The sequence below is a fragment of the Schistocerca cancellata genome, chromosome 5 (genome assembly GCF_023864275.1).
Source record: "Schistocerca cancellata isolate TAMUIC-IGC-003103 chromosome 5, iqSchCanc2.1, whole genome shotgun sequence".
Lineage (NCBI taxonomy): Eukaryota > Metazoa > Arthropoda > Insecta > Orthoptera > Acrididae > Schistocerca > Schistocerca cancellata.
In genome coordinates this window covers 119,700,246-119,727,963 of record NC_064630.1, presented here as the reverse complement: position 1 = coordinate 119,727,963, position 27,718 = coordinate 119,700,246, and the positions used below count along the sequence as shown (strand labels likewise).

The 27,718-nt window shown below is 40.2% G+C and overlaps 1 protein-coding gene across 1 annotated transcript in view; it reads left to right on the top strand.

Annotated features, from left to right (window-relative positions):
* LOC126187304 (ubiquitin-conjugating enzyme E2 G2) overlaps positions 1-27,321 on the top strand; it is a 42,312-nt gene extending 14,991 nt beyond the window's left edge. The window contains exons 3-5 of the mRNA XM_049928297.1: positions 9,046-9,164; positions 9,435-9,575; positions 26,569-27,321. Coding sequence (XP_049784254.1) covers positions 9,046-9,164; positions 9,435-9,575; positions 26,569-26,690 — 382 coding nt within the window. The 3' untranslated portion in view covers positions 26,691-27,321. The remainder of the gene's footprint in view (positions 1-9,045; positions 9,165-9,434; positions 9,576-26,568) is intronic.
* Positions 27,322-27,718: the final 397 nt, after the last annotated feature.

Here is a 27,718-nt window from a genome sequence, read left to right as displayed (position 1 = left end):
GTAATTTGATTTCTGAATGAATCGTAAGTTTATCTTTGGTTGCGTGCATCGTGTATTATGTCACTCAAAACAGCAAGTTATTAGCTAATAGGCAGTAAAAACTACAAATTTTCTGAAAAGTTCTTGTTCTGCCGGTTACAAATAATCCCATCCAGTATTAACTACGAGATTTTTTAAAGAGGGGCAGGATGTCAAACTGCGACTGGGAGCAGGAGAGGCACCACAGGACATTTTGATTTCCACTGGCCTGAATATGGTTTGATGGCACCCATTACAAAATATTACACGTTTGAATTCCACAGAGCGAAATACAGGGACGTGCGATGGAAGAATGCTGTGTGTAGAGGCGTGGCTCAGCACTTCGGCACACAGACCAAATAACATGTCTTACGTTCCCTCGAACATATGTTTTATGTATCAGAATCTTCAGAAAGACATGTGCTACAAAATGAAGATTTTTGGCGTCCTACCTCAAACGCTCGAGGGAGGGGGAGCACCACTATCTAATATTCTCGCGGTTCGGAAATATTGTAGATCCGGTCCTGATGCGCAGAGCAGTCTGAGTTGTAGTGGGGAGGTGGTAGTCTCCACGCGACCCGTGTTTACTTTAAGTGGTTTTGCTATTTCCTCTTCGTTTATTGCTCTCACGTCAAATGAAAACAAAACGTATTTCTGTGGCCGGGAGCTATCAAGTGAATTAAAATACATTCACATAATTACTGAAGGCCAAAATATGTTATTAGTTTCAGGTTTTGTTTCCACCTTCCTGACAGTCAAACGTTAATCGCTTTGCACAACAATTAAGTTATTTTTACGGTTTGTTAAAGAAACTTTACTTTTATTAATCTTTCTGCTGAGGCAATCAATTTATCTTTTAAGTTTTTACATGTACGAATGTATGGGCTTCCTGCGTCATCGTAACTGCCCAAGCGCGACAACGCCTCTTATCTGTCGCAACTGCTGAAATGAATCAATTTCTAACAGGTTGCGGGAAAATATTCCGATTGGTTGTTTGAAAATTAAATTCAAGTAAAATAAATTTCCTTTTACACAAGATGAACTCTGTGCGCATGTCCGATGAATTTCTTAAATCACAGAGCGTTTGGCTCTCATTCAAAAATCAAATCTTTGAGGACGATCATTTAGAATATTTTCGACCCCAGAAGATCAGACATTTATGTCAAAAATTTTACTGGCACATTTGTGTGGTGTATCTTAAAGTGTAATGCACACAAAAAAGATCAACATTATGTGTGAAAGCTTAGCTTCTCTTGCAGCTTATTAATCTTAGAGACCAATATTATATGTGAAAGCTTTTCGTTTCTTGTAGCAACACTATGTATATTACTTTAAACCATTACTTTTTCCTATTTGTGTGTTCGCGCTACTTAACAGTGATGTTGCTATTGACTGACTACATCACATGTCCTATGCTCTGAATATCCGCTGTCATCGGCTGCCGAGATCGCTTGACATGAGCTACGACTGTCTTACAAAAGCGTACCACAATCTTGATTTCAATGCTTCAGAAAGTAACATGCGGTGTTCGGTGGAATTCGAATTTACACTTCCATAATATGAAAATATGCAGTGTACATGTTGCTGCACATCAGACATCTTTCCAAAACATGTTTCTTCCCTGAGTTTCGTTTTCTAAAGTGCCGGGAAATTCTACGCCGGTGTATAAAACCACAACCATTGAAAGGATTGATAAGTTTTACAGTTCCGAGGAAAAGTATACTGTTACGTAACAAGGAAAAAGTGTATTTTCATCTGGGAGAAAGTGGATTGTTAATTGGGAAATCCGGGAATTTTTTTTTCCCTCGTCCACGTATATGCGTTGTAATGGGCCTTGTATGCTGACTGTACGTGCCTGCAAAACAGTGACTGAAACTCGTCTACGCCTGCTGACTTGTTATGTATTTTGTTGTTGTTGTTGTTTTCCTATTTCAAGCTCTTGCTGCAGGTGAGCTAGTGTCAGGAACATAGGACATTACTTACATATCAGATTTTCAGAAAAGTGTTAAGTATTGCCAAAGAAGGCATGTTCATATAAAAGTGCCATATATTGGATGATTAGTCTGGGTGTCATCCTTGTAAACTGTGATCTAAAAAGAAAAAAATGTGTTGGTGCCATAAAAAGATCTTTTTGCTTTTAGAAAAATAATAAGATATCAGAGAATCAATTTTTACTTTGCATTACTTAGTAATGGAAAACCCAGGGTGGAATGTAACAGCATTATGAAAAGGAAAGTTGCTACCCACCATATAGCAGAGATGCTGAGTTGCAGATAGGCACTACAAAAAGACTGGAAAATGTGGTATTTTTGTAGATCATTTGACACATTCCGCATTGTAGCATTATTTCACAAATGTGGATGGGATTGCCTTTCTATTTATTTGGCTTTTCATCATCATTGCCGAAGAGTTTTGATCATATACTGCCCACTGAAAATAATTTCATATGCAGTAGTAGTAGTAGTAGTAGTAGTAGAAGTAGAAGTGGAAGTAGTATTCATCTATAGATCGCTTTTATAAGGACACTGAGCATGCCATGGTATTACAATTTAAGAACAAGAAAAATAACATAATTTATACAAGTATTTACATATTTAAATGTGGTGTTTGACAACATGGAAAATGCTGAAACACATTCTAAGATAATGTATAATGAATAATTAAGGACAGACATTTCCAATAGAAGCAAACACACAGAATTCTCCAATTCCACAATGGAATATGAATGTTTTGAAGGCTCATGAACATTAGGACCCTGCACCAGCACTTTCACATAGCCTTGATATATATGAGGTCTGTTCAAAAAATTCCAGAACATTCATAATTTCATGCCAGTGGCATGTTGGAATGAAACGCAGTTGGCATCCCACACATGCCTGTGTTTAATGTTGACTGCTGGAAGTTTCATTGTTGTATGTCCTTTATTTATTGTCCAGGCTACATTGAGTATAATGTTGTCTCTCACAGTTTGCGAATTGCAAGATGGCAGAGTTAGAGGAGCAACTTGCCTGTTGCGTGAAACTCAAGAAAACCTTTACACAGACACGCCAAATGATGTAGGAAGCCTACGGTGATGAGTGCTTAAGCTGTACTCAGTGTTACAAATGGTTCACAGGACACCATTCGACGTCTACCGACAACGCTTATGTCAGGAACGTCAGCGAAATTGTGCATACCAATGGAAGACTGACCGCCTGAGAGATTGCAGAAGTATATAACATTTCAGTTGGATTATGTCATGAAATCCTGACAGAGCATTTTGGAATGCATTGTGTTGCTGCCACGTTCGTCCCATTGCTCATAAGTCAAGACCAGAAAAATCTTCGACTCACAATCTGTGAGGAGATTTTGGATCACGCAAATGAAAATGAGGTGTTCCTTAGGAGAATCATAACTGGTGATGAGACATTTATGATGTTGAGATCAAGGTTCAATCTTCACAATGGGTTGGGAAAAGTTCTCCAGGACCAAAAAGAAGTTCCTCAGGTCATATCAAATGTCAAAGCCATGCTGATAGTTTGCTTTGATTTTGAAGGATTAGTTCACCATGAATTTGAGCAATAGGGACAAACTGTTAATCAATGGTATTATCAGGATGAGTCATAACATCTGCGAAAAAATGTGTGGGAAGGAAGTGGCCTGAAATGTGGTGGGATGGTTAATGTCTCTTGCATCATGATAATGCACCTGCACATTCATCCCTGTTGGTGGTCACTATTGCGCTAGAAACAAAATCACTGTGCTGCCTCATCCTTTGTATGCTCCAAACATAGTCCCTGGGAATTTTGGAAATAAAAAGAAGTTGAAAATCCCATAGAATGGATGAAGATTTGCAATGATAGATGAGATAATAGAAAATTCACAGCAAGAGGCATACCAAGACTGCTTCTGAAAGTGGACACAGCATTGTGTGCAGCGTATCAATTGTGGAGGAGAGTACTTTGAAGGAAAACGTGCACAGTAGGTAAAAGGTAAGTGTAGAAAAATTTTGTTAACAGAGTTCTGGAATTTTTTGAACAGACCTCATTTGAGAAAGGACATTAAATGAATTTTTAGATTGAGTATCTCTTGATTTTAAATCTTCTAATACAATCCTGTGGTGTGTTGTCTTGTCAATAAGAAGAGGATTAAAACGGTGTGCTAATTATTACTCATGTTAATTGTTGGTCTCCATGTTAATAATGAAAGTTAAAACCAAACAGCCAGCATTATTTCATTGTAGATGTTGGGGGGGGGGGGGGGGGGGAGAGAGAGAGAGAGAGAGAGAGAGAGAGAGAGAGAGAGAGAGAGAGAGAGGAACTGAAGTATTCTACTTCACTGAGTTTCTAACAAGAGACAAATAGAATGTTTTACATCATAAGAATAGTCAGAATTGTTATTGTTTACAAGTGATGTATAATAGCAGATAAAATTTCATTGCCTTTTTGGTTAGCTACTGAAGGTGGCAGGGGTAAAATACAGGGAGCAAAAGGCTATTTACAATTTGTACAGAAACCAGATGTTATTCAATCTCTATATTGAGCAAGCAATAAAAGAAACAAAAGAAAAGTTCGGAGTAGGTATTAAAATCCATGGAGAAGAAATAAAAACTTTGAGGTTCGCCAATGACATTGTAATTCTGTCAGAGACAGCAAAGGACCTGGAAGAGCAGCTGAACGAAATGGACAGTGTGTTGAAAGGAGGATATAAGATGAACATCAACAAAAGCAAAATAAGGATAATGGAATTAGTCAAATTAAGTCGGGTGATGCTGAGGGAATTATATTAGGAAATGAGACACTTAAAGTAGTAAATTTGGGGAGCAAAATAACTGATGATGGTCGAAGTAGAGAGGATATGAAATGTAGACTGGCAATGGCAAGGAAAGCGTTTCTGAAGAAGAGAAATTTGTTAACATCGAGTATAGATTTAAGTGTCAGGAAGTCGTTTCTGAAAGTATTTGTATGGAGTGTAGTCATATATGGAAGCGAAACATGGACGATAAATAGTTTGGACAAGAAGAGAATAGAAGCTTTTGAAATGTGGTGCTACAGAAGAATGCTGAAGATTAGATGGGTAGATCATGTAACTAATGAGGAGGTATTGAATAGAATTGGGGAGAAGAGGAGCTTGTGGCACAACTTGACTAGAAGAAGGGATTGGTTGGTAGGACATGTTCTGAGACATTGAGGGATCACCAATTTAGTATTGGATGAGAGCGTGGAGGGTAAAAATCATAGAGGGAGACCAAGAGATGAATACACTAAGCCAGGGCTTCACTACATACGTGCTTGCATTGCAAGCTGTGAGCAGCAAGGCACGAGCACGGAGCAGCGCGAGCACGCTACCCCCACTACCGGACCAGAGCGGAGAGTGGGGAAAGTCACGTGGGGCACACAACAGCTGCTGCCAGTCAATGTAAATCCGCGGCCACCTGCAGGGATATCACTCACGAATCATTACTGGGACAAATGAAACAAATAAAGGAGAATGTACACATGCCACATAATTTTATTAGCTTAGTGTATGCCTCTGTATTCGCATTAATTTGTGAACTGTTACACAATAAAAGGTGTCACTGAAGTGTGGGATTCTCGGTTATCTTGTACTTTCTGCCCTTTACAATTGCGTCTATGTTCGGCGCAGCGTGCAGTTTAAATTTCAATCAGACAATGCGTTTCTCAGGCGCGTCTTGTTACACTTCATTGCAGAGAACAGTTGTTCACAAACATACGTGGAACCGAACATTGATATTATTGTAGCCGCCAGTTTGTGCAAACGAGGAAATCTATCCTGAGGGAAGTGTCTGTAGAATTCCAAAATGTTTTTCTTGTTCTGAAATTTGTCTCTGTATTCTCTGTCACACTGCAGGTCAATAATTTCTTGCTGCAGCTCAGTACGAATCTCTTAAATATTCGCTAAATATGGAGAGAACAGATCAAAATCACTGTCTAGTGCTGTAAGATCTTGAAAGCGCTGATCAACTAAACTATGTGAATAACGTTCACAGTCTTTGTGAACACCTTGCATGGATGATAATTTAGGAAAATGAGCTAGGTTTCCTGTTTCCAGCTGACTCACCCAAAGTGTCAATTTCATTTTAAAAGCTCGTATTCGATCTATGATATGAGTAATTAGCAGATCTTTACCTTGTAGTAAAATGTTCAATGCATTCAGATGGCTAGTTAAATCTGCTAAGAACGCGAGATCACATTCAAACATGCACGCGCATTTCCCCTCCCTCCCTACTCCGCGACCTTGCACCTGCTCGCGAGCACGTGCCTGAGCAGACGCGAGTAGTCGCGCTCAAAACCGGCCAGTTGTTAAGCCCTGCACTAAGCAGATTCAGAAGAATGTAGGCTGCAGTAGGTACTGGGAGATGACGAAGCTAGCACAAGATAGAGTAGCATGGAGAGCTGCATCAAAACAGTCTCAGGACTGAAGACCACAACAACAACAACAACCACCACATTATCACGCATTGGGAAAGGAGGTGTACCTCTCTCAAAAGCCACTGTGATTTTCTGTACTGGCATATATAGCGGAGATGCTGAGTCGCAGATGGGCACAACAAAGAAGACTGTTCCAAATAAAGTTTACCGCCCATAAGGCCTTTACAAACACACACACACACACACACACACACACACACACACTCACACACACACACACACACGCGCGCGCGACTGCAGTGTAAGACAACTGTAGCCACACTGTCAGTCTATGCTGAATTTTCCAATGTTTGAAAAATTATAATGAGGAATTTACAAAATTAGAAATGTGAAATAAACATAGTTCACAGAGAGCTGCTTCTTCTTTTCCTCCTCCTCTCCTCCTCCTTCTAAAATGCTTTAGTTGTCTAAAGATGATACCAGCAGTAAAGTTATTGTACCACATGCCCATATGTTGTCATATTTTTGGACAGAACAATTTTTCTCACGCTGGCAGCAAGGATGTTTTTCTTTGCTAAAGATTTTACTGTTCTGAAACTTTCATAAAGGCTTTTGAATTATGCTTCATCATTATGTAAAGTTCTTATAACATAGGAAACACCTGAATGGATGTATGGAATCCATTACCTGGTATGTACTTCAGTAATTAGTGGCATACATTATATCACCCTGAGGCATTTTCATTCTTGGAAGTTTGAAGTAGAAATCTGCCCAGTGTATTAGTATGGGTCAGAACTTTTTCCAGTTTCATTCAATCAAGACCAGCTAGTTGGCAGAAATGAGTGCTGTTTCACGCAAAGACACACTTTGAGTGTGTCTCATCTTGCAGCATTTCAGATATTTGTCTTGTAAAGTGCCCCACAATTTTTTCTTACTTTGCTGGAGAACTGTGATCGGCAAGAGTCATTCAGAGGATGTTGTTGGTTTGTTTTCCTGATTATGATTGTTGTTTCTGAGCTAAGGAGCAATATCAGAGAGCTCAGTTAAAGCACAAAGTGAAAACTACTTTCATTAATCACCCCCAGCTGTGGCAGTTTACAGGAGTGCATGGTATCGTTTGATATGTAGGTGGCCAGATTTTTTCAAATACATAGTGGTCAAGTAACACCTGGGCGGTGAGGTACGGTGCTCTGACAAGTTCACCCCACTACTGCGGACGAATAGGTACCCTTTCCAGAGTAAGTAATAATGGATACTTTTAAGACAGTACTGTAACAAACAGTAGTACATTGAATATTTCTAGGAACTTTATTTTTAGTGCACAACAAGAACGTATACCACTAATCAGCTGACAACACTACTTGAATCTGATTCAACAACAGTAACTGTCCAGTAACACTAGAAACTCACTGTAGCATCAGATACACAACACCTGAGCAAGGTGAATTTACAATACAGTGGTGTTGCCTCGGAACTCCGAGGGGCATGGCCTAAAGCCTGCTCGGATTGGCCCAGCCATTGACAGTGTGCAAGCATGCACTATCTTTGCAGGTGTCTACTTCTTCCTTTGAATTGAATAGGGACATAGAATAGAGCACCTGCTACATAAGCAGGAGATCCTGGGTTTGAGTTCCGGTCGGGGCACACATTTTCAACTGTCCCCGTTGACATTTATCAACACCTGTAAGCAGCTAATGGTTTGGACTCATTGTAATTTCGTTCTTCGAGGGCTGCAAGATCACCAATGGTATCTGTTGTTTCAGACATGTTCGAAAGAACAGATATCTTCTTCATATAGATAAGGCTTATCGGCCAATGATCTTCTTCAGTGCAGATCCAATCACATTGCCCGAACTCTTACTGGAACCGGTAGGTTGACTGCTGCCGAGTAATGAGCTTAGTGGCCAGGAGCACTACAAATGTAATGTATGGACAGTAAGCTGGAAGTGTGGGTCTCACGGGGAGCGTGCCAGAGATAAGTCCCTGCAGCCACACTGCCCTCTGTGTCCTCAATGGCTGAGTTAGATAGAGCGTCTTCCATGTAAGCAGGAGATCCCGGGTTCGAGTCCCAGTCGGAGCACACATTTTCAACTGTCCTTGTTGATATTTATCAATACATGTAAGCAGCTAATGGTCTGGATTCATTGTAATTTCATTCTTAGAGAGCTGCAAGGTCACTAATGGTATCTGTTCTTTTGGACGTGTCCGAAAGGACAGATACGATCTTCATATTTTATTTTATGTTTTAAAGTTGAGTATATAACCATTTTCATCAGAATATTTTAGTGACTGCTCTTCAGCTTCTGTTAGTCATAACTATATTCATAATTATTAGCCTTTTATATGCTCTACCATAGTGGATTAGTGTATGTGAGAACCATGGTAAGGAGCTTCACTTTTTTAGTAGAAATGTAGAAACTAGATTGCTTCTACATTAGTATTATGTGCAAATGAGGAACAAATTATGTTATATAGTGCTTCCCTATATATTATCGTTAATAAAGTCTTTTATTGTATTGTGCAGTTATGATGATTGATATTATGTGTCACACATTCATCCATTAAAATTTTTGTGTGGGTGATTTAGACATCTCAAAGTAAATAGAAGTTAAACATCTTTTATAGTACAGTTTTCTTATTTCCTCTCTGTTCGTAGTGGACCAGAAGGAACATGTTTTGAAGGAGGTGTATTTCCAGCTAAGCTTGTATTTCCTCCTGACTACCCACTGAGCCCACCAAAAATGCAGTTTACTTGTGAAATGTTCCATCCAAACAGTAAGTATTATGTAAGTAATGGTGGCGTACCCAGTAAGATTAGAATCCTTAAAAAACTTGAACAAATTTCATTTCACATTCTCCTCAAATGATCAAGGTAGTCATCCATTGTTTGCATTTATAAGCATTTGATTTGTTTTAAAATTTTTAAAAAAGAAAAAAACTATGCCTTAAATACCTCTGCTACATCCAGTATCTTGTTTCCAGGCCAAAATGTGCATTTATTAGGCTGACAATAAGAAGATAATTGTGTAAACATTCTCTGTGTAGTTTATGCAGATGGCCGTGTGTGTATCTCTATTCTACATGCTCCTGGGGATGATCCTATGGGCTACGAGTCAAGTGCTGAACGATGGAGCCCAGTACAGAGTGTAGAGAAAATCCTCCTTTCAGTTGTTAGTATGTTGGCAGGTGAGTTAACAGGCAATACTGTGCAGTATTGTGTTTTCTTCTTGGTTATATTTGTGGTATTTACAGCTAATAATGACGGATGATATAATAGTGTAAATAATTTTGTATTTGATACGAATGTCAGGTACTGATGACTATCAGTGGGTGATTCTGAAAAATCTGTGTACACATTTAGTATTTGGTTACTGTGTGTTCCTTTGACACTTAATGCTATGTTAATTGTAATTACTTCACAAATGTATTTTATAATTATTCAGTTACTGTTGTATGTTTCAAATGACTATTGGTGCAAGCACTGTCACCTGTTTCATTCTTGTTGTGCGAAATTGTAATTTTAACCTTTGTTCATATCTATTTTACAATTGTTTTGGTTAATGGTACTGTTTTTTTTTTTTTTTTTACTCTTTATTATGGAATTGTCAGTTCTGTAGTTGAGGTTTTGTTATTGCTTGTAATGATTTCAATTGCATAATCAACTATCTCATTTGACAGAAGCCACATACTGTTTTTACATGTTTACCTCTGTCATGGAGTGGCCCTGTCTGAACAGTTTACTGTACACAGCTTGCTATGTCTGCTCGCCATGCTTGCGCCACATGGTTAAGAGAATTTTTTCCGCATTACATATGACAACAAGACCATGACTTTAGCACAACTTTGTAAGGATTGTTTAATTGCAGGCAATCTGACACTGTTCTGAAAATGAGAATGAAGTCGGATGTAGTACAATAAATGTGTAACTATATAGCTAAGGTGGTTTTCATTAATCATTAAAATTTGTCAGCTGTGGTGGTCAATTTGATAAAGATTATTTCATGTGCCTTTCCTGTGATTAGTTGATTAGTTTATGTCGGCATTCCACTTTAAATTTCTCCGTAAGCACACTCCCCGTTACTTAATCTACATGTACATGCATGTTCTGCAAGCCACTGTATGGTGCTTGGTGGTGAGTAGCTTTTACCACTACTAGTCATTACCTTTCCTGTTCTACTTGTAACTAGATTTTGGGACAAATGACTGTCTGTATTCCTGTGTATGATCCCTAATTTCTTAAGCAAAATATACGTTGGTGGCAGGAGAATTGTTCTGCTGTCTGCTTCAAATGCCAGTCCCCTAAATTTTCTTAGTGGTATTCCACAAATAGAACATCTTCTCTCCTGGGATTCCCATTTGAGTTCACAAAGCATCTCCTTCATAAGTGTTGATGAAACCTACCGGTAACAAACCTAGCAATCCGCCCCTGAATCTCTTTGATGTCTTCCTTTTTCTGACCTGGTGGGGATTCCAAACACTTGAGCTGTACTGAAGAATGTGTTCCATTAGCATTCTATACATGGTCCCCTTTACAGATGAATCACATTTCCCTAAAATTCTCCAATAAACCAAAGTCAACCATTCACCTTCCCTTCATGCTCATTCCATTTCATATTGGTCTGCCACATTAAACCTAGGTATTTAATTGATGTGACTGTGTCAAGCAGCCCACTACAAATGCTGTACTAAGATATTACAGTCTTGTTTTTCCTACTAATATGCATTACCTTATGTTTTAAATGTAGGGAAAGGAAGATTGCTACATGCCCTAAAGATGACACATTTAAGTTGCAGACAGGCACTATTGAAAGATGCTAACACACACACAAGCTTTTGGCCACAGCCTTCATCAGAAACAGAGAAACACACATCATTCATTCACACAAGCAAACACATCTCATGCACACACGACTGCCAACTCTGTCAGCTCAGGCCAGAATCCAACTATCAAGTGGGGTGGGAAGTAAGTAGCAATCTGGAGGGGGTGGGGAAGGGGAAGAGACAGCAGCATATGGGGGGGGGGGGGGGGGAGAAGAACTGTCTGGTGGAGTGTACAGGGACTAGAATGCCAACAGGACAGTGTCAGGAGGTTATGGGGTGGGGAGGTGGGGGAAAAAGGAGAGGAGCAGGGAAAGATTGAGGGGGGGGGGGGTGCTTTGGGAGAGGACAGGAAACAAAGAGGGTGTGGGATGAGTATGGGGAGACAGAGGTGTGGAAACTGTTGGGTGGAAGTTTTTGGAACAGTATGTTACTGTAGGTTGAAGCAGGATAATTACAGGAGCAGAGAATGTGTTGTAAGGTTAACTCCCAACTGCACAGTTCAGGTTCAGAAAAGCTAGTGGTAGAGTGGAGGATCCGAATGGCTCTGGTAGTGAAGCAGCCCTTGAAATCAAGTATGTTATGCTCAGCTGCACAGGGTGGTCTACTTTGCTCTTGGTCACAGTTGGACGGTGGCCGTTCATCCTGGTGGACAGCTGGTTGGTGGTCGAACCAATATAAAAATTGTGCAATGATTGTGGCAGAGCTAGTCAATAACATGACTGCTTTCACAGGTGGTCCAGCTCTTGATGATTTTGGACAAACCTGTGACAGAACTGGAATAGGAAGTTCTGGTGGATGTATTGGGCATATCTCGCACCTGGGTGTTCCACAGAGATTTGATCCTTGTGGCAAGGGGTTAGGATTAGTGATGGCATAGGGATGGGCTAAGATGTTGTGGAGGCTAGGTGGGAAACAGAATAATACTTAAGGAAGGGTAGGAAGTATCTCGGATAGGATCTCTCTAATTTCAGGGCACAATGGTAGGCAATCAAAGCCCTGGCAAAGGATGTGGTTCAGTTGTTCCAGTCCAGGGTGGTATTGGTGACAAAGGGGGCACTCCTTTGTGGCTGGTAGTTGGGGGGGGGGGGGGGGGGGGGAGGATTTGGGGTGTGAGAGGAAATGGCACAGGACATCTGTTTACAGACTAGGTCTAGGAGATATTACCTGTCTGTTAAGGCCTTGGTGAGACCCTCAGCATAGTGGGCAAGGGAGTTCTTGTCACTGCAGATGTGACATCCCCACATGGCCAGTCTGTATGGGATGGACTTTTAGTGTGAAAGGGATAATAGCTGTCGAAATGCAGGTACAGTTCATGGTTGGTGGGTTTAATGTGGACAGAGGGGCAAATGGAGCCACCAGAGAGGAGGAGGAGCTCAATGTCTAGGAAGGTGGCACACTGTGTTGAGGAGGATCAGTTGAAGCGGGTGGGAGAGGTGTTGACATTATGGAGGAATGAAGATAGGATGCCTTGGTCCAGAGTCGAGATCATGAGGATATCATCAGTGAATGTAAACCAGAGTAGGATTTTGGCATTTTGAGAGGCTAGGAAAGTCTCTAGATGGCCCATAAACAGGATGGTGTAATAGGGTGCTCATTGCTGTGCCAAAGATTTGTGTGTATACCTTCCCTTCAAAGGAGTAGTAGTTGTTGGTTAGGATAAAGGTGGTAAGGTGTATGAGGAAGACCATGAGTATGTGAGGTATTGTTGTATAGGGAAGTGATGTCAACAGTGGCAAAAAAGGAATCCAGGAGGTAAAGGGGTGAGGATGGTGGATAGTCAGTGGTGTAAGTTGTTGTATCCGCGACTGTTCGTGTCTCAGGGTTGCCGTGGGGGAAAGCGCAGCGGGACCTACGGAGCGGTCCGTGAACAACAACACAAATGGGAGAGGATGGACACAAGAATGAAGGACAACCGAGCGAAACCTAACAAACAACAAGCAAGGAAACAACAGAGTCACAAGAAAACCACACAAATCAACCATGTCCACTCATACGCGGAACAAAGTAATGTAAATACGCTGTCTGAGGCAAGATGTCGATAGATGCATGCAACGAGACTGACTATTGGAGCGAGAGGCAGGCGCTTAAATATTTGATCAGGGGTGCTGCTACTGGCCGCTGGGACCGCGTGTTCCACCGTGGCGCCCTCACATTAAACATGGGCCATGAGGCACACACTGTCACGGCTTACGGCGTGAAGGTGCGGAGACCTTTAGGGGTCTTCGACGTCCATGCCATCTGGCGCGGATTCAAAACCTGCGGGGCACAGTACCAGATAAGTGGTTGATGTCTTTGATGAGGAAGGCTGGATTATGGGAGGTGTTGGTCAATGAGGGCCGATATTCTTTCAGTGGGGGCACAATAACCAGCCACCCTGCGGCATCCAGGATTGTCAGGTTTGTGGACTTTGGCAAGCATTTAGAAGGTTGGTGTGCCGGGTGTCATAGGGGTGAGGAGGGAAATGGATTCAAGGGAGAAAACCTAGGAAGGGCTTAAGGCTTTAAGCAGGGATTGGAGGTTGTATTTGACTTTTGGAGTGGGATCACTCGGGCAGAGTTTATGTGTGTAGTAGTTAGAAAATTGGTGGAGGCCTTCTGCCAGATAGTCACTGTGATTTGTGACAACAATGGTGAAACGTTTTGTCTGGAAGTAGAATGACTAGGTCACGATTTGTTTTGACATTATGTATGACTTCTCTTTTTTCTGCTGAAAGGTTGGTGTTCTGAGGAAGGACGGTGAGGCCATTAGAGGTAAGCAATTCCTAGAATCTGATCAGTGGGTGGTTCCATGGGAGGGGAGGTTGGGGGGGTGGAGAGGATCACAGTTAGATGATGGTATGAAATGGGAGAGGCAGGGTTCAATGTTAGCTTTGGTTGGAGGGATTGGCGGCAAAGAGATGTTTCCATTGCAGGAATTGGGAGGACGACGGTAGGCCTCTGACAGTTCCAGCATAATTAAATTTGGGTGTGGGGCTAACGGTGAGGCCTTTGGTTAGGATCAAAACTTCTATGGAGCTGAGGGATTTGGTGGAAAGGTTAACAACAGTGTTACGGCAATGTTTTGGCTCTGGTTTGGTGGCGTGTTAGTAAGGAGTTATGGGGGATGTGACAAGTTGAAAAGGTCAGCGAGACACAGTTCAGATTCTATGAGTGGTGGATGAGGAGGAACAGTGTGTGTAATTTAAGTCTTGGATAGTGGTGCCCTGAGGCAGTAGTAGAATGTTAGCAGGTTGTACAACTTGTGGAGGTGGTGTCTGGAAGCTCCTCCAAGTGCTGGAGGACAAGGAATTCAGTTTCAGAAATGTGATGTTTGAAACAGGGATTGCACAATATCAATATCTTGCAGAGGGAGTAGAGATGTTTCTGAGATGCTTGTGCCCTGGAGACGTGTTTTTCCAGTGCTAGGTTTATGACATCAAGGGACTGGCGGAATCTGAAAAGGTGAAGGTCATTGTGAAAGTAGGGATGGGATCCAGAGAAAGGAATTTTTATAGTTAGGTCATTTGGGGGGATTCCATGGTTTAGGCAGCATTTAAGAAATAGAATGTGGGTCTGGGTTTTAGCCATGAAAAGGGATACTTTCCTGAACTGATGCAGAAAGATGGAGACAACTCCATTGTGGCAGGAATGGTGTAAAGGAAACTGGAATGACATGGCAGAATAGATGGTCATGTGTGCTTCTGACAAAGGCTGTGGCTGATAGCTTGTGTGTAAGTGTCTTTTAATTGTGCCTGTCTGCAACTTATCGTGTCATCTTTACCATAAGTAGCAACCTATCCTATGTTGCTGATACTCGTACCTGGAGTTTCCATTGTTTGATTTTACATTATATTTTTCTACATACAGAGCTAGCTGCCATTCAGAACACCAAGTAAAAATTTAGTGTAAGTCATCTTGTATCCTCCTACAGTCACTCGTTAGAGACACCGTCCCATACACCACAGCATCATCAGCAAAAGGCTGCAGATTGCTGCTCATCCTATCCTTCAGATAATTTGGGTATATAGAGAATAAGGCATCGATGTTACTGCTTCTAGTGATTGATCGGCAATGGTGTAATTATACAAGAAAGTTTTTTCTTCCTATTTATGTGTAATACATTACATTTGTTTGTATTGAGAGTCAGCTGTCAGTACCTGCACCATGCGTCATTCCTCTGTAGGTCTTCCTGCATTTCACAAAAATCTTCTAGTGTTGTGACTTCTCTATATACAACAGCATCATCCAGGAAACAGCCTCACTGTGCTTATTTTTATGTCTGTTGATTTTTCTCTGGTAACAATGACCTGTTGTATTCAGATTGCTAGGAACTCTTTAATCCAGTCATGCAATTGGTCTGCTACCCCGTATGCCCGCATGTTGTTCATTAGACAACAATTCCGAACTGTATAAATGCCTCCTGGAAGTCAAGGAACATGTAATCAACCCTGGTGTCAGAATCTACTGCCTTCTGGGTCTTGGGGATGAAAGGAGTGAGCTTGATTTTACCTGATTGTGCTTCGTGGAATCCAAATTGATTCATGCATAGGAGACTTTTGGTCTCCAAAAACCATGAGCAAAAAATTTGTTGTAATATTTTACAGCAGAGTGACATAAAAAATATAGGCGTGTAGTTATGGTCTTCTGTTTGATGAATCTTCTTGGAAACTCAAATGATATATGTATTATTACAATCAAGAGGAATGCTTCATACCTCCTCCTACCTTTATTAGATTGGTGCTAGATGAGCAAATTATTTTGCATACTCCAGACATAAATGCATATGGGTTTCCCATCATGTCCAGAACTTGTATTTACTCTGTTGAGTCGTTTAGTTGACTCTCCATCCTGCAGCCACTTATTTCATTCAATGATTGAAAGGAAGAAATGCAGCATGATCCTGCTCATTGAAATAATTTTGTAAAAAGGGACTCCAGTTCCTTCTTGCACAGTATTTACAATGAGATTGCAATTATAAATAAAACCTACAACCAACTGTAACTGGAGAACGATCTTCAGTTTTGAACCTTAATTTTTATATGTACAAAATTCTTCATACTTGACAAATCCTTTATTTGGATAAAATTTTACACATGACTTGTGTTTCAGGATGGAAATCCTTTCTTCAGATGCTACAGGAAACAAGAAAAACTAGAAGGATTCTTCATAAAATTAATTTACATTTAAAAGTCCCATGCAGATGTGAACATGATAATATACCTTGATTGCGTACTAGTGTCATACCAGTCATGTAAAAAATCCTTTTATATTTTATGCTGTGGTTTTATTAATTTTGTACTTTGTACTATGGTTTTATTAATTTCATTTCTTGACAATTTCATTTGACCTTTTTATTATTTTTAATTCTTGATAGTTGTGTTATACATTGCATGTCTTGCTTTTATTGTTTACTCTGTACTAGGCCTAATGTAGCTAATACCATACATAAGTAAGCTGGATTTAGCATTATTTGTAGTGGATGGCATTTGGAAGGAAACAAGGAGGTGCGGCTGTGTTGTTAGCTGTGATTGAACAATGATCTCTCCCACCCTCGGTATCAGTTCTGGTCGTGGCCACTCTCTGATGTATATGTGTACGGAAAGAAGTCTCATTGTGGTTCATGCGGTAGTGTGGTGACCGGTCTTGATGGGCTTCCACAATATGCATCAGGCTGGGCACTTACATGGTAAGCTACGTTTGAGGTTCACAAATTGGCGTTCTACACCTTTTATGTTTTCTTTTCTAATTTATTAAGTCCATGCCACACGTCTGGTTGTTTGCAGTTGGTCCATAGGTTACATTAGGCTAGCAATGTGTGCTTATTTGCTGTTACATTCATGTTTTTTCAGTTAAGCCTTGTTTGCCCGCTGTGGTACTGGTTGACTCTTAGAACCTTTTTGTGCCTCACCCACATGGGATCTCACATCCTAGTTGATAATTTTGCTGGATTTTTTACTTGACTGATAAGACTTTCTCGTATGCAGTCAAGGTATAACGTGATGTTCGCATTTGTATAGGCTCTTTTAATGTTAATTAATTTTATAAAGAATTCCTCTTAGTTTTTCTTGTTTTTTGTTGTGCCTGAAGATGAGATTTACATCCTGGAACCCAGGCATGTGTACAATTTTATCCAAATAAAGGATTTTTCAGGTACATCTAGAATGGATTTATTCATATGAAAAAGAAATTAATTAACAATAGTTGTGGATGCCCCGCAAATAGTATATTACTAAGTTCTAGATCAGTACAATATTGAAATGCTCAGTTTTGAGCTGGCTAATGACCTGCAATGTTTAATCAATACATAACTTAAAACAAAATAGTTAAACTGGTATACATTTGTGACCATATCTTTAGCAAACCCACCATCGGACGTCCAAATTGAGGCAAACGAACTGGCATGGGCTGAACAGTGGAGTAGTTTAGGAACCTGCCTTGCAGGTTGCACGAGTCACATCATATGGGCAGACTCTCTGACGTCAGTGTTTATTTGTAAGCAGCAGTAAGTGGAGGAGGCCAGTGCTCCTGCAGGGTTATACAGTGGCGGTCCTGGCCTAGCATTCATGTCGAGAGTTGTCGTGTACTTAGCCACTCATGCCAGCTGCATGCTGAGGTATTGTTGAGCAGCTATCTCATGGGGTATGGGCACTGCACTTCCCATGGTTCAATTCGCAGGGCTAGTTAGCCTGATTTGCGGGTTTCTGTTTCGCGGTCATGGCCGATTCTCCATCGACCGAAAGTACTGTGCTGACCGCATTGAATAGCAGTGTTGTCATGCCTTCTGCAGATACTAAAATATCTACACAAGCCCTGCTCATTGTCAGATAGTGGACTAGACAGCGGTCACAACCATAGATTTCCATTGCCAATTCGTGATCCTCAGTTTATGCCACTGTAAGGCAGTTCCTACCATCCTCCACTTCAAAATATAGTGATTATGACAGAGATAAATATTATTAATGAAACTGACTGAGAAATGTTTGAAATCGTTGCTTGTGTGTCTAGAAGAAACATAATGAAGTGATTCAAACATGACTTGCGAAACTAAGGAAAAATGATTTTACTCATGTTGGAGTATACATTGTGTTGGTAGGTTGACGGATATGTGGGAGTTAATATAATGGGAGTTAGTGAAGTGAGGTGACAGGAAGAACAGGACTTCTGGTCAGGCCTATAATGACTAAGAAAATAGCAGTGTGGGAGTGGAAATGAAGAGATATGCACACATGTCTCATTTTTATCTGTGATGTAATAATACACAATCAGATATTAACACATATGTCTGATTCTCGTCTGTATGAATGGACACATATTCACTCATATGCTTCATTTTTTTCTGTGGGAATACTGTGTGCAGCTTAATGAATTCATTATCATAGTCAAGATAGACGCTAAGCCAACACCACTCACAGTAGTACAAACTGATACACCAACTATCTGCAGATGACATTGGAAGAATGTATGATGTGTAGAGATCATGGGTGAATGGCCTGTACTGTAGGTTGTGGAGCTGGGCTGCTAGTGGTCAGGAAAGTCACCACATTGGGTGTGGTTGCAGTGGTGTAGTGGTTGGGTACCAAGTGGATTCCCAGTGTCCCATCATAAAAACGGCACTTACATATACTCTTTTATTCCGTGCCAAAATACATTGATTGTGCTGGTGCCCAGCACTGGTCAACACACCCAAGGCATTGCCCAGATTCGATCAGCGAAGCGTGCTTGGATCAGTGTGCTGCCATATCATAGCCAGTGGACAGTGGCATCTGTGCAACAGGTAGCAGTCACGCTAGGTGACGTGGTCGGCAGTGTAGCACTGATTAAGACCAAGAAGCAGGGTGGTAAGCAGCAGCTGGAGCAAGCAGCCTCAGCAACTGGTGAGAATACATAGCTCAGTGCAGTATCAAACTACGGACGTCAGCACAGATGGCGGCAGCTCACAGCAGTGATGATGTGTGCCTACATGGGTGAAGACTGGCAGCAACAGAGGTTGCACACACAGGCAATGGTTGGTAGGTGGCTAGGTGGCCCAGGCATGGACTATGGACCTCCAAGTTAGGATGCCTACAGTAAATGGAAGTTTTTGTATTGGCTTGTGTGCCACGCCCCTTCAGCCATGTTAATAGCATAATGTCAGCTACAATGGTATGAAAATAAGAACAACAAAGCACCCAGTCCCCAAGCGGAGGAAAATCTTCAAACCGACTGGGCGTTGAATTGGGGTCCATTTGCTTAGCATCCACCACACTGACCATGTGGTTACTGAAGCAGACTGGGTGGAAGTTAACCAAAACGGCAACCTCACAGCTAGTGGAGACAGCATCTGGCATTGGCAGTTCACCAGATTTTCTCTATGTAAGAATTAAGGGCATTTTTGAAGTCTTTGTGATATGTAATGTATGTCTTTGTTTCCCCCATCAAGTGCAAATTGGTCATCTGTAGCAATTACTCATCCGTCTAGAAACCTAGTCTTGCAGATGCCAACAACCAAGTATAAATGCCAACACATCCACCAATGCCATGTCTTGTGCAGCAGGCAGCAGCTGGGCGAGGTGACGTAGTCAGCACTACAGCCATGTTTCTCTGACTTAGATCTCGAAGCATGGGGGGTTATGACAGCCAGAGCCGTTATGACTGATACAAATACATAAATCAGCACGAATGCACCAGAACCTGCAGATTCAAACTGTGGATTCCAGTGTGGGTGATGGTGGCTGACAGCAGTGACCTGTGCCTGCACAGGCGATGATGGGCAGCAACAAAGTTATCTCACATGTAGGCAGTGTCAACTAGCGGGCCCAGGCATGAACTGCAAATCCTCCCACTCCCTTCCTCCCAAGTAGGTGGCCTATTGACTGAAAGGCACCAAGTCAGAAGCATTCGGACGTTGCATGGGCAGCAGTTCGGCAGCTAGTGGAGACAGCATCTGGCGGTTGCTTGTTGATCCATTTCTGGATATATATACTGCCATAGACTTCCCCTCATAGCTGGCTGCTGGCAGTGACTGACTGTGCCTCTCTAAAATGAATGGTATTTATGTGAACTTTGTCCATAATTGTTTCTGAAACTGTAGCACTTCTCTTTCCTGTCACAGCAGAACTGAGGCAAAAGTAGTGGCCAATGGGTAATCATGACATCACTCCCTTTCCTTTGTGTCAACAATTTACCAGCCCTATCTGTCATATTGGTGTAGCAGTTTCACTTTGCAGGAGCTGTTTCTGTGGCTTCAATATAATCTGCATATAGCGCATTGAGCAGAAACGTCTAACCAACCCCTCTACTGTGGTTTCTTGTGTCATTCTGCCATGACATCTCCTGCTAAGTCAATCATGGGGTTCTTCTGCTGGCAGAGGTGGAACTGTGGCGCTACAGATAAGATAAGGGAAATTATTCATATGATTAAGGGAGATGTAATTTTAATTGTGGTGGGTGATGAATTTATTAGTAGGACATGGAGAGAAGGAAAAATAGTACGAGAACATGGATTTGGGAGAAAGGAATTAAGGGGAAAGCTGCCATCGAATTTTGTACTGAGTACAGTTCAAACATTGCTAACTATTAGTTTAAGAATCGTGAAAGGATGTATATGTGGGAGGTCCCAGCTTCATTATATGGTGCTGTGTTGGAGATTAAGAAACCAGATTTTAAATTGTAAGGTGTTTCTGTGGGTATATGTGGACACAGACCATAATTTACTCATTATGAACTGCAGATTAAAACTGCAGAAATTGCAAAAAATATAGGAAAATAAGAATACGGGACATGTATAAACTCAAAGAATCGAAGGTTGCTGAGAGTTTCTTAGGGAGCTTTAGGCAACGCCCGACTGAAACAGGAAAGGGATGAATGGGCGGCATTTAGAGATGAAATAGTGAAGGCAAGAAAAATCACATGGGTAAAAAGACTGATCCCAGTAGGATTCTGTAGATAACACAGGAGATGTTGAAATTATTCGATAGTAGGAGAAAATATAAAAATGTAGCAAATGAAAGGGAATATAGACATCTAAAAAATGAGATTGGCTGGGAATGCAAAGCAGATAAGCAGAAATGGCTAGAGAACAAATTCAAGCATCTAGAAACATGGGAAAGATTGATGTTGCCTATAGGAAAATTAACAGGTTCTTTGGAGACAATAGAAGTCGCTGTATGAATGTGGACACCCCCAGTTTCATACCAGAAATAAGCAAAGAAGTGAGAACTAAAAATTGGAAGGAATATATAGAGGCTCTGTATTGGGTAAAAAAAATTGAAGACAACACAGAAAGAGAAGAGGATGTAGGTGAAGGAAAGGTACGAGATAAGAAACTGTGAAAAAATTTAAACAGAGCAGTGAAAGATTTAAGTGAAAACAAGGCCCTCAGAGTAGACAACATTCCCTTAGAATTATTTAGATCCACATGAGAGGCAGCATTGACAAAAATATTCCACCTGGCGTGCAAGGTATATGAGACAAGAGAAGTACCTTCAGACTTCAAGAAGAAACTCTAGTTCCAAAGAAAGCGGGTGCTGACAGTTGTGAATACTATGGAACCATCAGTTTAAAAACTCATGATTGCAAAATATTGACATAAATTATTTACAGAAGAATGGAAAAACTGGTAGGAACAGACCTCATGGAAGACCAATTTGGGTTCCATAAAAATATAGGAAAATGTGAGGCAACACTGATCTTACATCTTATCTTAGAAGATAGGCTAAAGAACAGCAAATCAACATTTATAGCATTTGTAGATTTAGAGAAAAGTTTTGACAGTATTGACTAGACTATACTCTTCAACCTTCTGAAGGTAGCAGGGATAAAACAGAGGAAGCAAAATGTTATTTACAACTTGTACAAAAACCAGACTGCACTTGCGAGACTAAGGACGTGAAGGGGTAGCAGCAGTTAAGAAGGGGAGTGAGGCAATGTAGTAGCCTATCCTCCATGTTATTCAAGCTTTACATTGATCAAGCAGAAAAGGAAACCAGTTATGGGAAGAGAATAAATACTTTGAGTTTTGATGATGAAATTCTCTCAGAGATGGCAAAGGACTTGGAAGAGCAGTTGCTATTTGATAACTGATGGTGACTGAGGTAGAGAGGATATAAAATGTAGAGTGGCAATGGCAAGAAAAATGTTTATGAAAAAGAGATATTTGGGATAACACCTAATGTAAATTTAAGTGTTAGGAAGTCTTCTCTCGAGGTATTTGTCTGGAGTGTAGCCTTGTACGGAAATGAAACATGGGCAATAAGGAATTCAGACAAGGAGACAATACAAGTGTTTGAAATGTGGTGCTACAGAAGAATGCTGAAGGTTAGATGGATAGATCACATAAGCAATGAAGTGGTACTGAATACAATCATAGAGGGAAGAAATTTGTGGCATAACTTGACTAAAAGAAGTGATTTGTTGATAGGACACATTCTGAGAAAGAAGAAATTGTCCATTTGGAATTGGAGGGAGTAGAGATTTTGGATGCAGTAGTTATTTGGAGATGAAGAGGCTTGCACAGGATAAACTAGTGTGGAGAGCTGCATCAAACCTCTCCTCAGACACACAGGTCACAACGACAATAATCAAACATAAAAACATAACTTCAATTTGTAATAAATGATTTCATGTGGAATTATATGAACTTCTTTACAATAAATTTATTTGTGGACATAGAGGCACATTCCAAGGGTCACTGGTTTCCAGGTGTTTTGGTATGGAGGGAAATGTAATGTAATGTAATGTCGGAGCTATGGAGAATGTTATTTTGTTCCTGGATTGGTGTATTGAGTAATAACTAGTGCTAAGAATTTTTAGGTGCTGCACTTCTGTATTGAAATGCCTAAGTTAGTCTTTCTTGCAAGGTAAACATTAAATGCACATCCCTAATTGTGTGCACCTTTTCTCAACGCAAGCTCATTTTTGCACCATTTCTTAATTTCAGCACCTTTTTCCACTTATTTAATATTTCTTTTGCCACACTTTATTCCTAAAGAAATAAAAAAAAATTAACATTAGTATAAAGGCCAGGAAACCGAGAGGATTTCGTCTGCATTGAACTATTAGCCTACCGGCCATTACAAAAATGGAGGAGCAGTTTCCTCAGAAAGAGCAAGTGCTGTTTTGATAAATGTGTAGGAAGCACTTGAGGGTTCTGCAAAGAAGGCAGTAGAACGGAGCATACCAAAAACCCTTACGCAGGATATTTTTCAACAAACAGGGATTTCAGTTATTGACTGCAAACAAAATATGCACCAATTGTATCTGTTGATGATGAATGATCCTTTTCTATGTAGAAAAAAATGTTCATATTTACTTAGTGATCAGAGATGTAGGCTCACTGAAAATAACATCGAAAAAGTTAAATTTTATCTGTTTTAACAGATTTCTGGACAAGTGTTTTTAATAATATTGTGTTGTGAGACTTGTTTTACGCTAATTTCTGATTCGTGACAATATGACAAAATTGTGTGCCATATATGATGTAAAACTGGTTTCGATGTACTTTGTGTGAAAGTTAACTTATCACATTCCACCTTTTTTGACTAAGTTATAGCACCTTCATTGCAAATTGTTAACATAAATTTTATACCTATAATTCCCAGTTCCAGTAAAAACCTAAGACTGTCTAACATAGCATTTGTTCTCAGCTGTATGCAGTTGTAGAGTGCTAATCCTTCAGATGTTAGTGGTTTTTCATAAACTTAGAGACCACTGAGACAGAAGACTAAGACTAACTGTTCATCATTTTCCGAAAAGTGGCATAAGTGATTAATGATATGTGTGGGGTCTGTTCTTTCGGATATGTGTGAAAGAACAAACATTTTGATCTAGCAACCACTGTGAATTGAGACACAAAGGAATTACAGAAATTGGCTACGAGTGGGCATTGTCTTTAACTCAGTGGGGAAAGTTGAAAATTTATACCAGACCTGGATCGTCGGTAAAGCAGCTGCCAGGCTGAGATTCATTCGAAGAATCCTAAGGAAATGCTATCCAAAAACAAAGGAAGTAGGTTACAGTATACTTGTTCGCCCACTGCTTGAATATTGCTCACCAGTGTGGGATCCATACCAGATAGGGTTGATAGAAGAGATAAAGAAGATCCAACGGAGAGCAGCGCGCTTTGTTACAGGATCATTTAGTAATCGCGAAAGTGTTATGGAGATGATAGATAAACTCCAGTGGAAGACTTTGCAGGAGAGATGCTCGGTAGCTCGATACGGGCTTTTGTTGAAGTTTTGAGAACATACATTCACCAAGGAGTCAAGCAGTATATTGCTCCCTCCCATGTATATCTCGCGAAGAGACCATGAGGATAAAATTAGAAAGATTAGGGCCCACGCAGAGGCATACCGACAACCTTTCTTTCCACGAGCAATACGAGACTGGAATAGAAGGGAGAACCGATAAAGGTAGTCAAAGTACCCTCCGCCACACACCGTCAGGTGGCTTGCAGAGTATGGATGTAGATGTAGATGTAGATTCAAATCTGGGTCTCCTGTTTACTAGGCAGATGCTGTGACAAATAAGCTAACCAGACACAGAGGTCATTGCAACTGCATGGACTAACCTAGGCCCGCCTCTCCCCCGGTCAGGCTCAAATTCTCAACTTACCCCACAATACTAATGTAGTGCCCCTTGCCCATTATCCACATTACTTGCAGTGTTTCACCAATTGTACATCTGCATTGAAGAGATCATTGGCCATCCTCACCTTAATTATATACATGGGATGTTCGAAAGAACAAACATAAAAATTAAGATGAGGACGTCCATTGATCTCTTCAGTATAGATGCACACTCGGCTCAACTCCTACGAGAATCAGCAAAATGCTGCAAGTAATGAGGATAATGTAGTGTGTAGTGGGTAGATAAGTTGAGAATTTGGATCTGACATGAGGCTTGCTAGGGTAGTCTGTGCAGTTGCAGTGACCGCTGTGTCCGAATGGCTTAGTGGTCAGAACATCTGCCTTATAAGCAGAAGACTATGGTTCGAATCCCAGTACATCACATATTTTCAACTTCCCCCATTGCTTTAAATCGGAGACCACTTGCAACCATTGTCAGTTATTCCTTTGTATCTCAATATTTAATGACTTGTTTCGATAACTTAAATTGTTCAACTTCAGGTTTGAGTATTCGCTATTGTTAATTAAATGAAATCAGTTGGTAAAAAGTAACTACCTGAGCTACACAATAAAGAAGTCTAATATATCTGCATCAGACGCATGATAATCTCTACAAGTACACTACACATAACTCATAGAAACATTTATCAAGGGTTTGATACTGGTATGTTAGAAATTTTTGATTTTGAAGTGCAGTACAATTGAACCCATTTTCTTAGGATTTAAATGTGGTGCCAGGATTGTATGAGTCAGATGTAAATTGAGTCTCACACAAAATTGCAGGCGTACATTTCAGAAATTGTGAAAAATCCATTATTAGGTATTTTGCATTGAAATTAGGTACGCATCTTTTAGAAATGCTACATTTATTTACTATCAGTGTTGGTTATAATGATGTTTTGATTTATGAGATTTCAAGAGAGTTTGTAGGGGGGGGGGGAGTTATTTTTGCACTGTCAGTGTGTTTCACAATGTTTTCCTCTACTCTAGTACATTCTTTTCAGTTGCTGGGATCTTCATTGGAAAAATTACCTAGTTCTTTGCTTGTTCCTTGAGCGGCAATGTCTGTTCTGCAGTTTCTGAGGCCATTTTCTTTTTCTGGGTTGTCTTTTGACAGTGCACAATATAATCTCACTTTTATCGCTCTTTCCAACACTAGAACCATAATCTTTATTGTAAACTTCCACAGTCATTGTCTGTAATGTGACTAAATTTGAAACTACTGTCTAAACCATAGTTCCTTCACAAAAATTGTACTGACTAGAAGCCATTTCCAATCTGGCGATAGGAAATGCTATAGATACATATTTGCATCTACTAAATCACATGCATGGACCACCTATGGCCATATGATCACACTACATCGAAAGCTGTGTGTATGCAAACTGTGATAACTGAAAGCATATGTACGAGAAGTGCATGAAAGAGCCATCAAGTGGCAGCATGACAGTATATTCTCGTCAAATTATGTGAATGGATTAAGGAATTGTGTACAAGGCACTGACTGGATGAGCCAGTTCTCAGGTTGGAGGAAGAGAAGTGCCTACATTTCCAGTACAGCCATGCTTAGGATTGACAACAGCTTCATTTTTATATAATAAAACTTATAATGAGCCACTGACACTGTAAAAGTGTATCGTTTTATTTTATTTTATAAATCTATTGCTGCACCATTTAGATTTACCAGTTTGTTAAATATTTTGACTTCATTACTGTAACCTCTGTTTTAAAAGTGCAAAACATGGTGATAAGTGTTGCCATTCCTCTTTTACACAGAGCCAAATGATGAGAGTGGTGCAAACGTTGATGCTGCGAAGATGTGGCGGGAAGATCGTGAAGAATTCAACAGGATAGCAGAGAGAATAGTCAGAAAAACACTTGGATTGCCACCGCCATAATACTGATTTGTTAAATATCCTTTCTTTGTAATGTGATATAATAGAAACCTTGGAATACCTGTGATCACCAGTTCAATATTTGTCCAGCATGTCTTGATTTGCAGAATTCTAGCCCATTTGAAATAGCAAGTTAATTTATGAAACTTTTGTTGTGCCTTTATTGATGACATTGAAAAAACAGAAACTGTCCCATATACATTTTTTCAGTTTATTTTATTATACACATGTTCGTATAATTATATAGAAAAACTGTACATCATCTTGGAATTTACAATTGTGGTATCTTGGTGTATATTGTTCTTTATTCCTTTTTTACGTTTTTCATGCATATAATGTATATTGTTATTAAAACCAGTGGGTTTCTGGTTAAACTGTACAGTTTTTGTGTCTGTGTATCTATACAACACAAAAATAAAAATTAATGGTGTTTTCTTACCATAAACTGTACTACAGTACTCAACTGCCATGGTGTTGCATCAAGATACTAAACTAATATTCAGGAGGATTGGTGTATTGGTCACTGATCAAGTTTTTCTGAAGTTTTCTGAAACTCTATAATGAGTGGCTAGGTGGATTTTTTTATGAGCACAATTGATCATTGGTATTTTAAAGGCTAATGGAACAATAAATATATAGTAACAAAACGTAATATGATGATTATCCTGAATTAGGTGCAGCTACACTTGTCTTATTTATTGTCTGTATAGAAAACAATACTAATCCTTTTAAGCAGTCTTAAAATTTCATCATTCTGAAATAGAGGTGTGGTAGTAAGTCATCCAACACCCTTTCATGTGTATATATATTTTGATTTCGTAATATTTATGAGGTGTCGTCCCAAAGTTCGCTAGTATAGTCTCTTACGTTATACTTAGTATCAATAGGATATTTCATTTGAAGGTCTCTCACACACTGTAGCATGCACTTTGGGCAAATGCTTTCAGTTAACTGAGAGACTGTCTGCGCCACAATAAAAACACTGAGCAGGCTGCACATCATTTACCCCTAAAACTGTATTTAAAGTTACC